The following is a 15,759-nucleotide window of genomic DNA, read 5'->3' on the forward strand; positions in this document are numbered from 1 at the left end:
TTATTTTTGCTATCATCTGTAGAAATTCAGACACAATAGCTTCAAAAATGACAGCTGCTATATTTGTTGTAAGCAATGATTTAAGTGAGTTCTCTCACCTTGGACGTATTGCAGAATGACTGCAAAAAGTAATATAACTGCTGAGAAGAAGACTTGAATTATAGGACAGGGTGCATGCCGTCATGCCGTTTTTGCTTTTAAATTAACTGTGTCAACATTTTACTAGCTCTCAAGATACTAGGAATTATTATTGAACAAATCATGTGCTCTACTCATTTTGTGTGTTGGGTTTCAGAATAGAAAGTAATCTTATCAACATTGCAGATTTGAGAAATCGGTGAAAATTTCGTAAAGATATCCGATGATCGCTGCCACTTTAAAAAGTCAAGAATCTTAACGAGCATTTGTACTCGTCGCGGGAGGTCGTCCCTCGATCGGTGTTCGTCGCAGCCTCGCCCTCGCTCTCAAGATTCGTGGGATCTTTGCGGGAATTGTGTGTCCAGGTTCGTGCGACCGAGAAAGACCGCATGTCAGCGACGAATTGGCCGCAAAAGCTACAACGTCTCTCTCACTCTCTCTCGGCCGGGCCAGTCGCGAGATGCATCTCTGCCGATCGGGCCAAGGTTTTCAGCTCGAGGAATACGCAGTAACCAAGCCGGGAACCTGTTCCTCTCGCTTCCTCGTGGCCAGGCCGAGCCTTGGTTTCCCAGACGGGCGACGGCCGCTATAATGCAGGATTTCTCATCGACGCACGTCTTTTACCGGCTCTTTCTTTCTTGCTCTCGCAGCCTCCTTTTCCATCTTTCTCGGTTCTTCACATAGGATCAGATCCCATAGTCATGGTACCAAGCGGAACTCCAAAGAGTACAACCGCAGCGATCCTTCTATTCTTCGAACCCTCTCGCCTACCTCCGTTCTTTGTGTCGAGTCGGCGTAGCACGGTGTTGCTGCTGTTGTATAAAAAGCCTCAGGGCCTGCGATCTGTAGTTTCGTCTTCGCGGCACGATGCTAGGGGGATCATGGTTGAGGTTGCCGGCTACTGGAGAGGCAACCATCATCTACCAAAGAAATTTAATGAATGGCAGCGATCCTCACTCTTGTAAGCCTAAATACCCCTAACTAATCCAGAATGTACAAACCCGCTAGATATCTCTTAAAAGAAAAAGAGAGGTAAAAGAAGCATCAAATTTCACAGTTGATGGTATGAATCTAGACTATACTATGTGCCAAGTTTTCCATTCCATATGACGAAAACTAAAAACAATGCTGTTTTCAAATATAATCTGGATATGGTAAATAAATTCATGCAATCCACATTTTGCACCTCTGAAGCAAAACTATGTACAAAAGCCTCGAGGAGAGTGATATTCTTCTTACCAAACAAGGGTGATAGTTATAGGTTGGAGAACGTGATAGTGTGAATAATGATCACTATAAATCTTTTACTTTTAAAAAGCTAAGAAGGTTCTGAATACTTGGTTCAAACATTCATGTAACCTGGTAACACTAAAAACCGGACCTTTACGACCAAGCGCGCTTAATCATGAGCTATTTGGTTTAATTGAGACTGTGGGGCTCGTGATTTGACCCTGACATCTATTACCAAGCACCTTTTACTGCTTGCTGCAACACAAGAGTATATGTGGATGGTCAGCGTTACTCAATGTGCACGCATTGCGAACTGCTACCGATAGTACAGAAGCAAATCATCGTTTATGCTTTAAGAATAAACTTTTACGGAGTATCTCGCGCTTACGTATTCGCTATAGCCAGTCGAGGTCACAATTAAAAATAATTTGTCCACTTGTATACTTAAAAAAGAAGAATTCCAGACTAATGGAATTATTACTTTTATTGTATAAAACACGTGACATCAATGAGCGAACTGGTACACACGGTCAAATACCTTGATTCCATCGATAGTTCTTTTATTGTCAGTCACTGATATTTTTTTTGCTATGCATAAAATCATCCTCTCAGTCATCAGTCATTAATGATTATGGCGATCTTTCTTCTACAGAAAGGATCATATAAACGGGGCACTCGTCTGAGTTGTTTTGATCAATCGCGTTTCTCTCTCGTATTTCGACTTAAAAGGTATGGAAAAGTGTACTTACGTACATATAAAACAAAGTCGACTTGCATTGCTTACAAAACTGGTATTGCAGCCAAAGAGACTTGGCGAGAAAGCTTTGGTGAACAGTAATTATAACGTTGGTAGCTACTGAACGGTAACCGAACCCTTCTAGTGATGCAAGACGCCGAGGGCGACGAAAACGCTGAGGTTTTACCGATTCCCACGACTAGATTTTTGCAAGTTCTCCCCGCTATATTTTCTTTACAAATGGATTCGAACGAGATTGTCCTTTGACTCTCCTTGTAGATAAAAACTTATGTTCAATCAGCGCTTCTATTCTTGTGAAATGGATCCTTTACCCTTTTTTTTTGTTCACACCATTTTCTAGTTTTGTTTGAAGTACCTACTTATAAGATAAAAGTTGAATAATTCAATTATGGAAATTACATATAGGTCGATTATTTGACATTTCGACTGTGTGTCCAACTCTAACGAGGCCAATGAGGCTCTTAAGCATCTTCCAAACAGTTTTCTGAATTGTATAATTGTATACTTTCTTTGACGCGATTTGTACGTGTTGGTGCTAACTTACACGAATGTACGCCAACTGGCGAACAATGTAGTACGGGGAATCTTATCAAGCTTGTACTCCTTCCCCCTTTATCGATGGCCATAGACTAGGTTCTAGATTTTGCCTCTAAGGGAGGAAGAAAGGTAAAGTGTCTGTCTCTGAGATGAAAAGACATGTAAGTCGTTCACCTTCTTCCTGATACACGTTTCCGGCAGTGATCACGTAAATAAGTTTCCCTCTACCCACACGCCTGAAAAGTACGACTATGGGAAAGAGAATACGAGGGTCATCGTACCTAAAGGGCGTATGAACGTTTTAACACGTAGAATGTAGATGCTTGGTAAGCGTGTGCCTGTGCTTTCTAAACAATTCAAGAAAGTACTTGAGAGTAGTTGATGAATGAATTTCAGAAGAGATGGAAAGCTTTTTAAATTTTAAAACGTATTTGCGATTAAATTATCTGCTATAAAGTAACAACAATAGATGTAAATGCGATTTCCAGTTTGAAATTGTTTTGACCTTTGTGTTAAGCGGTTCACAGTAAACTCCAAGCATAATTTTTATCCGATAGTGGGATTTACTGTGTTCTCGTATCAATGATAATGAGCTGCTCTAGTTTATATGCAAGTAACTCACTTCTATCGACGTAAATATCGTAACTTTAATATAATAGAAATGAATAATATTCACTGACTTGCAACAATAAAGTATCGGATTTTTAAATACTGCGTTACCATAAACGTAAAGCGCAAGCTATATAATCGGGGTTATATCGGTGAGACTTTAGCATAGTGTGGCACAAGTCAGGACTTGTCGGGCAAGTACCTTTTATATGTCATGTGGGCGTGAATGGCGACCGTAACAGGATCTAAGGAATTTTCTACAAAAATCGCAATTTGGTGAATCTTTTGAAGCGCAAATATTTGACTTGGTTCGATTATGATAGGCTGTTTCATATGTTTAAGTTGAAGAAACTAAAAGATAACGATATGCAAAAATCTAAATTTTTTCGAATAAATTGACTCCATCTCTTTGAAACTTCTCTCAGCGGTTCTGGGCCTCATGGGCCCAGTTTCGCGTTGCGGTGGAGGAGGTCTCTACGAGGAATACATCCGATATCTTTGGAATGGAGCGTAGGTCCAAGACGGCGGACATTGCCTGAACCTGTCTCCACGCATTGAAGTCTCCGGGCTCACCTGCATTCCATCAAGCCGGGGAAAGGGGAGGGGGCCCTTTCGGGACTTCAGGTTCGAACTAACCTTCCAAGGTGCCCCGATGATGAGTCACTGCTCGTCTCATTCCTGGTACGATGGGTCCACTAAAAATGTGAATAATTGAGGAGATTAGTATGTACTAGTCGTTCTAAAACACGTTCCTTTAGTCGATTTCTTCGCGAAAGATGATGACTTCATAAAGATTTTCGGGCACTATACTAAATGTATAGTGTGTATATGTACCTAATAATCTGTCTGCGTGGTAATGATCCCTCATATCATAATTAATCATTGGTAGAAGAGGAACGTTTATTCAACATATAATATTTTATTTCATCTGTCAGCTTTCATATGCAGTTTTTCGAGTCAATTAAGAATTATGTAAATTTGAGGGTGGCTAGACATTGAATATAGATATATTTGGTTAAAAATACCTCAAAATGTTCTCCTGCTTCCAAGTTCAACAGCTTTGAGTTTTCCATCAGGCTTTATTAAATAATTCATAATAAAGTGATATCATTTACTTGACCTATTCCCTTCTTTTAAATAAATCGTCTTTTTACCCCATTCTCGAAGAAAATGTTCCCTTTTTTATTATTTTTGGTTGCCTAAAAGCAGATTGTTTTATTAGAACCCTTCAACAAAATAAATAACAAAAGGTAATTCTTTCTGATTGAAACGTCCGCTATTATATTTTTGGTTCAGAATTCATCTTTTTTTATTTTCTTATTATTTGGTTTGAAATTTAATAATTTTTATTGAAAATTCAACTATTTTGTTTAAAAGTCATATTTTTTTGTCGAAAATTCAACTGTTTTTTTTTTTTTTTTTTTTGATAGAAAATTAATCTTATCCGGTAGAAAAGTTATCTTTCTTGGTTGAAAATTAACTTTCTTGTTGAACATTCAATCGTCTTCTAAAAAATTCATATTTTTTCATTGGCAAATGCAACTGTTTGTTTAAAAATGCAATTACTTTTGTTTTCAGTTCAATCTTTTTTTCATGATTTTGACCATTTGATTGAAAATTCAACTATTTGATTAAAATATCCATTTTCTTGTTGAAAATGCAATTATTTGGTTCTAAAGGCAAATGTTTGGTTGAAAATAAATTTTTGTTTCGATGAGAATTTGTAGAAAACTAAACTTCTTGTTTTAAAAATTCGTCTTTTTGACTAAAAGCTAAACTAATTGGCTGAAAATTTAGCTTTTTTAGTAGAAAATCAACTATTTCTTGAAAACTCTCCTCTTTTCTGGTGAAAATGTCATCTTTTTTCTTTTCTTTTTTGTTGTTGTTAATAATAAAACTGTTGGCAACTTTTTGGTTAAACATTAATAATCGGTTTTTGTTGAGGATTCAGCTATTGTGTTGAATTTTCTTTTCTTTTTAATTAAGGGTTTTAACTGAACATTTAACTATTTCATTTTTAGTTAAAACTGTATTTTTTTATTAGGAATCTCAATTGTTTGGTTAAAAATGTATAGACTTTGTTGAAAATTCGTATTTTTTAGTAGAAAATTATTTTATTTTGTTAAAAGTACAACATTTTTACTTGAAAGGTTAAGGAATTTTGAGCGTTTGTCTAAAAAATGTATTTCAACAAACTCTTTGTTTTTTTTTATTTATATTTTCATGTTGGATATGATATTACAAGAAAGGTAATTTGTTTGGCACGTATTCCACTTTGAAGACACTTAACCCCGAACCTTCATATGTAAGATCAAAGTTGCCAGCACTTACCTGCATTCCTTCGAAGCAAGGGTTCATGGGTCCCTTCTCATTTGAATTCATCTGAGAGTTACATGCGTGCAAATCGTGTCTGAGAACTTGATTAGTTCCAGTATCAGAGAATGTAAAAAATTAAGTTTTAATATTATTATTAAAAGCATCTTACTAGCCATCCATAAATTACACCCGCTACGTAATTTTTCCAAGTATTTTGAGCCATATCTGGTTTAACACAATTTAGTTACTGCCCGATACACGCGGATTACCAAATAATGAAAAGTGTTTAAAATGAAAATAAAGAAAATAAAAACAATCTGGAACATTCAACAAAGGAACTACACACTCCTAGAAAATTTAAACGTCAATAAAAAAATACTCATCAATATTTAAAAAAAATTTTAAATTGCTTGAACTATTTTTTAAAATCTCTTCGAATATTTGAAATCTTTTGAAATCCCTCGAAATTTGTTAAGCTTTTAAAAATTCCTTGAAATCTTTTAAAATACGCTAACATCATGTAAAATCTCTTTAAATTCTTGAAATCTATTTAAATTCTTTGGAATCTTTAAAATCATGCAAAAATTTGGAAAGTTCCTTAAAATTTTTTAAAAATTGTATAATCTTTGCAAATGCTTTGAAATTTTACAAAATCCCTTGATATGTGGTAAAGCTCTTGAAAATTCCTTGGTATCTTTTAAAGTTTTATTCAAATATCCTAAATTTTTTTAAGTCTTGTAAAATTTGTTGCTATTTATTTAAGTTCCTTGAAATAATTAAAAAATATAAATGTTTTAAATCTTGGAAATTCATCAATTCTTGTGAATAATTCCTTCGAAATTTCGTTAAATGATCAAATTCTTTGAAATTCCGTAATATTACAGGATATAAATATAAGTATTTAAATTAATTGAAATACCTTATTGAAATTCATTAAAATCTCTTAGAAATACGTTGGAATTTTTCAAAAATATTCTAAAACCTTATAGGTCTCATAACATTCTAACAAATCTTCTGATTCTTTAAAATCAAGAACAATTTTTTTAAATCCTTAAAAATTCCTTAAAATTTTTTTAGTTCTTTGAAATGTTGTAAAATCCTTCAAAATTTCTTCCCATCCTTTAGGTGTATTTGCATTTCTTTGAGCCCTTGAAAATATTTGAAAATATTTGAAAATCTTTAAATCTTTGAAATTGTTTGAAATCCCTCAATTCTCAAAAGAATTCATTCATAAATGAATTCTTTGAAATTTTATAAAGTCACAAGAAATTACATAAACTCTTGACATTTTTTAAAGCTCTTGAAAATTTCTTGAACTTCTTTAAAATACTCTAAACTCGCTTGTAAAATATCTTGGAACCTTCTCAAATATCCAATCGACCTGGAGCTCAGGCACTAGCGCTTCTGCTACATAGCCAGAAAATTGCGTGTTCGATTCTTGCTGTCTGCACTTTTATTTTCCTTCAAAGTATTCAAAGATAATGCAAATAATAATTTTTAAATACTTTTTTCAGAAAAATTGACTTTTGTAACTTTCTCACGTTCTTTTTTGCTAGCAATCCTATTTTTTATAAATGTCATTAGTTTCTTAATTTTTCAGTGAAAAAAGTAACAGTATTTATGTATTCCTCTCCCCTTATTATGTAATTTATGGATGGTCTGTTATCGACAAAAAAACCTGATCAACAAAAGAACAGAATATTTAAGACAAGTAACTTTATTAATCATTCGTAGTTACTAAAATGACCAAAGTTTCTTTACTGATTAATAGTGTAAGGTCGCAAATATTTTGAAAAAAAGTATAATGTAATATTTACCTATAGGTCTTAAATATGTATCCAATTTAATTTTCAGAAAATTGGGGCTAGATTTGGTGCCAAGACAAGGTGCTCATATGGTGGATCCAGATGTCATGTCAGTGGTGGAACTTTATCACGTGGTAGGCATTTCCAAATTTCCAAATATCAGGGTCGTCGTTTTAATCGAGAAAAAAAATCCCCAGTCATGAAACATTTTTCCGGTTTTTCAGAAATAGTTTATGATGAACAGCAGTTGATACAATACGTTTTTCATATATCCTTAATCATTTTATTAACAATTCTTTGAAATTAAATATATGTTATCCCTTTTTTTCGTAAAATGAGAAAAATAGTTTAAAGATTTTACAAATATTTCACCGGATCCATTTAAGTTTTTAGAAGTATTTAGACGAAATGCGTTTTTTGGACTTGTGAAAAAATAGAACTTTTTTCTTTACACTCAGTTTTAGACCTAATACAGTTAATTATATTTCCTTCTCAAATTCTAGTGAGGCTTATTGCCCTTTGTCCAGGGTGGAATCTTTTATAAATGAAATAAAACAAATTTAAATAAAAAGTCAACCATTTTATATTTATTATTCTTGACAATTATTGAAAATTTTCAAAATTTAAAAAATTGCAGGGATATGTTTGAAAATAAGTCTATTTTTACAAAAACATCCACTCTTATATTTTTTTCAACTTCTCCTTTTACAAGCAAAACTTTTTTAATTCTTTTGAAATATTTTAGAGTAATTTTAAAGATTCGAAGAAATTATTAAAGAATTTCAATCATATGAAGGGATTTCAAAGGATTTTGAAGATTTTAGGAGATTTGAAAAAATCTCAAGGAATTTTCAAGAGCTTCAAAACGTTTTAATAGATTTCAAAAAACTTCAAAGGATTTTAAATAGATTAGGGTTTTAAAAAATTTTCAAAAATGAATTTGTAATAGAAATCAATAACTTGTAGGTATTCCAAAAATGTTTTAAAGATTTTAAGGTATTCAACAAAATTCCAAGGAATTTTCAAGAGATTTAAAAAGTTTCAAGAAATATAAAAAATGTCAAAGAATTTGAATAATTTAAAAAGATTAAAACAAAATTCTGCGGGTTTTGAAGAATTTACTAGAATTTCAAAAGTTGGGAAAGATTTTATAAAATATTCAACACCTTATGAGATTTCCAAAGATTTTAATTTTCTCGACGGACTTAAAAACACTAAAGATATTATTGATAAATTGCCAAAGAATTTATTAACAAGAATTTAGGTATTTCGTAGAGTTTTCAAGATTTAAAATTATTTTATAGTGTTTCCAAAGATTCTAAATAATTACAAAGATTTTAGTGTATTTGTGAAAATTATAAGGAATTTTCAAGAGGTATATAATATTTCAAAAAATTTTAAAAGATTTCAAATATATTAGAGTATTTTGCATATATTTCTATAATTTGAAGTGATTTCGAAGGTTTTGAAACTCTTTAGGGTATTTTTAATCATTCCAATGAACTTTCATGAGATTTCAAAAGTTTCATGGGATTTCGAAAGATTTCCAAGGATTTGAATAATTATAAGGGAATGAAAAAAAATTTCTTGGTGCTTTGAAGAACTTCCTAGAAGTTTGGAAGACATGGAAATATTTTATAGGACCTACAAGGTTTTAGAATCTTTTAGAAGATTCCAAGGGATTTTATCAAATTTGCGAAGATTTAAATTTTTTAAGGAATTTAAAAGCGATTAAGATATTTTAGTAAGTTTTCAACAAAAAATTTAACAGGGATTTGGAATTTCAAAGATTATTCAATTTTAAAAAAAATTCGAAGAAATTTTCTAACGTTACAAAATTTCAAGGAATTTCAATAGATTTTAAAGGATTTAAAATATCTTATGGTATTTTCAATAGATTTAAATAGTTTAAAGTGATTTCAAAATATTTTTAATATTTAGGCTATTTTGACTATATTTAAATAATTCGAAGTGGTTTCAAAGTATTTTAAATATTTTAGGGTATTTTAAAAGATTGCTAGGAATTTTCAAGAGCTTTAAATATTTCAAGAGATTTCAAAATATTTTAAATATTTTTAGGGTATATTTAATTTTTTCAATGAATTGTGAAGTTTAAAAAAACTTTAAAGTATTAAGAAAGGTTTCATAAGAATTTAAATATTTTAGGGAATATATGGAAATATTTTTTAGGTTATTTAAGGTTTTAGGGCATTTTAGAAGATTCCAAGGGATTTGATAACATTTCCGAGGATTTTAATTTTTGTTAAAAGGATTTAAAAGCACTCAAGATGTTCAAATAATTGTTGAAAGAATTTATTGACATGAGTTGATGGAATTCGTAGGGTTTCGAATTTAAAAATATTTAATACTTATGGTATTTTCAACATTTTTAAATATTTCAGAATATTTTGAATAAATTTCAAATATTTGAAATATTTTAGGGTATTTTTAATAATTGCGAGGAAATGATTTTAAATACAGGCCTCACAGACCGGTCCCTATATCCCCTATTGTACCCTATATTCAGTTTAGATCCCTAAAACACCCTATTTTTAAGATTTGGTCCCTGTATGGTACCCTATTTCCAGCTCATAATTGAACTTTACAAAAATTTATAATAAGGTCAAAGCTTCCAAGAATCAGGTATTTTGAAAAAAAAAGAAAAAATCAAGGAATTTCTGTCAGAATTAACTGCAAAAAATAACTAGGGCTGCTACACAGTCACTAGTAGACACTCTTTTCTGAAGTTCAAGTCAGGTCTATACCTATTTATCAATTGTCCTAAAATCTTTTGAAATATATCAGGATGCTTTAAAAGTTCTGAGAAATGCTTAATATATTCCAATAATTCGAATTTTTTAGATTTTAGGTAATTTTGAAAACTTATAAAATCTAAGGCATTTTCAAGAGCTTTTAATTTGAACTATTTTAGGGAATTTAAAAACATTTCAAGGAAGTTTTTATTAATTCCATTAATTTGCAGGTAATTCAAAGTGTTTGAAATATTTCAAGATAAAGAATTTTCTGGAATTTCGGAAGATATAGGTATTTTAAAAGATTTCACCAGATTTGATCAGATTTCTGAGGATTTCAATGATTTTAAGGGATTTTAAACATCTCAATATATTTTAATATATTTTTCAGGATTTCAGAAAATTTGATAAACGTTAACTGGATTTTATAATGTTTTAGTGGATTTCAAAGAATATATTCACGAGACGCGACGTATTTTGTAGGTTTTCAAAGATTTGAAGAGGTTTAAAATTATTATTTAAATTCATCCTGAATTATTTTAAACTCTTTGGAATTCTTTGGATTTGTTCAATTTACTTGAATTCTTGTAAATTTACTGAATTTTACGTATTTGAATGGATTTTTTTCATTACAATTTTTTTAAATTATGGGTCTTTTGACAAAATTAATGAGATTTCAAAAGATTTCAAGGGATTTAAAATATTTTAGGTTCCTTAAAAAATTACGAAGATATTCTCACATATTTTTGGGAGTTTTATTTTGAATTTACACTGAATTCTTTTGAATTCTTCTAAATTCACTTAATTTTACTCAATTCGATGGTTTTTTAAAAAATGTTTTGTTTAATTCGTCTTGAAGTCTTGTAAACTCACCGTAAATTCGTAGGCATTTCACCTAATTCTTTTGAATGCCCTTTTAATTTTTCTGAAATCATTTCAAACTTTCTGAATTCGAGTAATTTTCTCATATTTTTAAATTGTTTTCAATTCACTTAATTGCTGTTTAAATTCAGCTTAATTTTTTACGAAATTCATCGAATTCTTCTAATGTTCCTTAAATCATTCTAAATTCAATTACATTTTACCGAAATAAATCATTAGTCACTTTTTTGGTTAGAAATTAGTAGGTTTTTCAAACATGTAAAGTGATTTTTTTATTTTTTCTTGGCATTCACTCTGAATTCTTTTAAATTCTTTGGAACTCCCTTGAGTTTTTTCTAATTCACTCAATTTTACTTAATTTAATAGGTCTATGTTTTAATTTTTTATATTTTAAAATTATTTTTAATTTACTTGATAGTTTTTTAAATTAAATTTCATTTTATATGAGATTCATCGAATTCTTCTCATTTCCCGCAAATTCCTTTAAATTCACTCAAAGTTTAGTGAAATAAATGAATTTATTCAATTTCTTTTTCAATTAATTCTTTTGAATTGTTTTGTTTACATTAGTCAGCTTTTTGGTTAGAAATTAGTAAGATTTTCAAAGATACGAGGTGATTTGAATTTTTTTCAATTCATCCTAAATTTGTATTATTTTACCCTGAATTCTTCTAAATTCTTTGCAATTTTCGTGAATTATTTTAATTCACTTAAGTTCTAAATTTACTAAATTCTACTTAATTTAATGAATTTTTGTCAATCTTCAAAAGTTTTTGTTAAATTCATCTTAGGGTCTCTTATACTCATCTTGATTTCTCAGGCATTTCATCAAATACCTTTGAATTTTTCTAAGCTTATTTAAAAATTTTGAATTCAATGAAATTTTTCCATATTTTAAAATTTTTTGCAATTTATTTAAATTAAATTCCTAAATTCCTCTAAATTAATTCCGATTTTATGGAAATCAATCGAATTCTTTTGAATTTAACTTGAATTGTTTTGAAGTCATGAATTTATCCGAATTTTTTTTTCCTTTTGAGCGCTAAAAATAGTACCCTATGAGCGTGACAAAAAGTACCCTTTCGTCCCTATATTTTATCAAGTAGGGACGGTGAGGCCTGTAAATATTTTAAATATTTTAGGTATTTTAAAAGATTCAAAGGAATTTTCAAGTGATTAAAAAAATTTAAGGTGTTTGTATTAGACGATTTTAAAAATCACAATTTTCAATTTATGTCAGTAATTTAATTGAATTTCAATGGATTTGAAACATCTTAGGAGGTTTAAAAATATTTCACTGAATTTTACAAGGTTTCCGATCATTTCAATGATTTTCAAGGGATTTTCAAAGCTCTCAAAGTATTTTAATTAATTTTTTATGATTTGACATGATTTTAAAATATTGTAATGGATTGCGAAGAACTTTTTCCCGGGAAATTTGAGATTTCGTGGGCTTCAAAGATATGAAGAGATTTTCAAATATTTGTTGCCATTAATTTGAAATTTACTCTGAATTATTATTAATTTATGCTGAAATCATTCAAATTTTTAAAATTCTCTTTAATTTTTCTAAATTCACTTTAAACTTAATCAATGGAGTTTTTTAAATTGTCTTCCAATTCATATGAATTCTTTTTAATTTAACTTGAATAGCTTTGAATTCTTATGAATTTCTTCTGCATTTTTGTAATTCACCTGAATTTTTTAAAGTAAAGTAGGCTGAGGCAGCCCTCAAAATAATAAATTAAAAATTTTGAATTTGTTTTGTTTCATTTATAAAAGATTCTATATTAAAAATGTTACAAGATTAGAAGTTTGGGCCTCAAATATTGAACTTCCTGTCAGTAGAAAAATTCCTGGTTTTCCCAGTCCAGCGGCTACCCTGAATACCTAAACTAATAATACCACAACATATGCATACATAATAAATGATTTCAGCATGTTCAAAGTGCCGAAAATTCGCAAGGTTCTTCGGCGATTGGTACGCTAAAACGCAAGGTGCAAAAAAAAGTTTTAACTCATCACCTCTATTTCTGCATGAGGGATTTTGGTCACTCGGTTGGCGAGGATACAGAAATTTATTTTTCATTGTATGATGGCCGACGTGGGCAGTATATCAGTGAAAGATTTTTAGTGAAAATATCTAAAGAAGGATTCTCGAATTATGTCGAGAAGATGCACAGCAATTGCACGATATTCACCGACCTGGGAAATGCCGATCTCAGTCGCGATTTGTACATGGTGGCCCATGTCATGCGATGCGGAAAAATGCTCTATTCAGAGTCTGGAAAGAACAAAGCCGGAAGTGCCACCTATAGAAGACCACATGGGGTGGCCGTTCTATCCCTGGCGGAGGCCTCACAAAGTCACACCGAGGAGTCAGAATTGACATTTAAGGTAGGATGCGTTTCATCTTCTTTTCAAATTCTTCTTTTATCCCTATTCTCGAACAACCTTGGTGGAAAATTTTGTACAAAAAAGTACAAACAAGTAAGTCCATTTTTACAAGAATCAACAAATAAATGCAATAAGTTACAGGAAAGTACATTTTTTTCTATTATTTCGACGAATTTTGTACTTTTTTTCATAATTTTCGGGTCACTATATCCGCCTATTGTACCCCATATTCAGTTGAGATCCATAAAGTACCCTATTTTCAAGATTTGGTCCCTATGGTACCGTATGTGCTGCCCAGAATGTAACTTTTAATAATTTCACTTTCCTTTCCATAAGTTAACTCATGGATTAATCACTATTTAATTCACGTCTATACCTATTTCTGAATTGTTTTGAATTATTTCGAAATATTTCAGGGTATTTTTAAATATTTCTAGTAAAATTTTATCGATTTAAATAATTTTATGGTGTTTTAACGGATTTTAGGGTATTTTAAAAACTTCTAAGGCTTTTTCAAGAGCGTTTAATTTGAAATATTTTAGGGAATTTCAGTTTCGGAAGTTATTGAACGAGTTTATAGGACCTATAAGGGTCTAAGATATTTTAAAAGATTACACAATAATTCATAAGATTTAAGAGGATTTAATTAATTTTAAGGCATTGTAACCCTTCGAGTACACACTGGGTCATATTGACCCTGTCACCGACTTTGGCCAAAAATATCACTCAGGCGTTTGAAAAAATTGCGGTACCGTATCCTTATAAGTATCTTTCGATGTCCCGGCTACAGTATTAGACCGTTTCTGTAACGTGCCGAGTCATCAGTCGTCGACAAGAAGCGATTAAAGTGGAAGCAGGGTCATGGCGACCCATATGTGTACTTAACGTCGAATTTACTGAAATTTGGATTTTTCTTTTCCATCAATTATAGACGTTTGTTAGTGGAAAAAATTCCAAAAATTATTTTTAAAGCTTGTGCAAGGGCACACGACCACAACTAGAGAAAAGAGTAAGATGTCAACTTTGTGCTTGCAAAGTAGACAGGAAGACAAAGGTACAATGTCCATCTTGCCAGCTACCAATGTGCGATGACCATCATACGTACATGTGCAAGGATTGTGTTGGTTATGAATAAGTATGAGTAACTACATCTTTGTTTAACAATTTTTTAAACATTTTTATAATAAAAAAAATTGGTTTCACTCATGTATATGAAAGAATCACTATTTTTTACACCTTACAGATCAGCTTTGTTAGTACGCGAAATAAATACCTTTTTTTTAAGGTACAAAGTAGGACTATTTTATTATTATTTGACATACTTTGAGAGTATTCACATGCATTCTTAGCTGATAATATTGAAAATAAAAAAAATTATTATTTTTTTCATAAAACTGCATTTTTTGCAAAAATATTTATTTTCGCGAATTTTTTTTAATATGTTAAGGATTTTAAAGAGACTTATAATACTTATAAATGACTTTAATATACTTAAAAGTATATCTCTGAATTGTGGTAAGTAAAAAGGTTCAGTAGTTGTGAAGTTATAGACAACCAAATAGTGAACAGGGTCAATATGACCCAGTGTGTACAAAATGTTCGAAAAAATAGGTGTCTACTCGAAGGGTTAAATCTCTCAAGATATTTCAATAAATTTCCCAGGATTTCAGGAAGTATCGCCAGATTTCAAAGAATTTCACGGGATTTAATAATATTTTAGTGGATGTACACAAATTTATTCAAGATTCTTTGGAATTGTTTTGAATTTTTTGTACCATTTGAATTCTTCCAAATTCAATTAACATTTTTGAATTTTGAAAAGTTTTTATTTAATCGATCCTGGGGTTTAAGTGACACAGAATCAAAGGATTTGAAATATCTTGAAGTAGTTTTTCAAATTTCTTGGCATTTTCAAGATCTTTAAAAATTACCAAAGATTTTAAAGGATTGTCAGGCAGATATGTCAGGTTACTTTAAAAGATCACAAAGAAATGTTAAATAGATTTCAGTAATTTAATGGGATTTAAACGGATTTTAAATATTTTAGGGCATTGTAAAAGATTGACAGGAATTTTCAAGAGCTTTAACAACCGGTTTGAAGGGATTTCAAAATATATCAAAGGATTTGAAATACATATTTTAGAAAATTTTAAAAGATTTCCAGAACTTTTCTTTATTCAGTTCAATAGTTTGAAGGGATATCCAAGGATTTAAATAATTTTAGGGAATTTAAACTGAGGTTAGGGATATAATTAAGAACATGAAAAACGGTAAGGCTGCCGGGGTAGACGGTATTAACGCTGAAATGCTTAAACACGGTGGCGAGTGTATACCA

At 30.7% G+C, this 15,759-nt stretch overlaps 1 protein-coding gene across 3 annotated transcripts in view; it reads left to right on the forward strand.

Moving 5' to 3' along the window:
- Positions 1–15,759, forward strand: part of LOC117177106 (dedicator of cytokinesis protein 3) — a 128,001-nt gene that overhangs the window by 41,410 nt on the left and 70,832 nt on the right. For all 3 annotated transcript variants that reach the window (XR_004467664.1, XM_033367596.1, XM_033367597.1), the window contains exons 5-6: positions 7,442–7,526; positions 12,966–13,424. Coding sequence is in view for 2 of the 3 variants with exons in the window: in XM_033367596.1 (XP_033223487.1) it covers positions 7,442–7,526; positions 12,966–13,424 (544 nt within the window). In the remaining variant the exon portion in view is untranslated. The remainder of the gene's footprint in view (positions 1–7,441; positions 7,527–12,965; positions 13,425–15,759) is intronic.

This window comes from Belonocnema kinseyi, chromosome 7 (genome assembly GCF_010883055.1).
Source record: "Belonocnema kinseyi isolate 2016_QV_RU_SX_M_011 chromosome 7, B_treatae_v1, whole genome shotgun sequence".
Lineage (NCBI taxonomy): Eukaryota > Metazoa > Arthropoda > Insecta > Hymenoptera > Cynipidae > Belonocnema > Belonocnema kinseyi.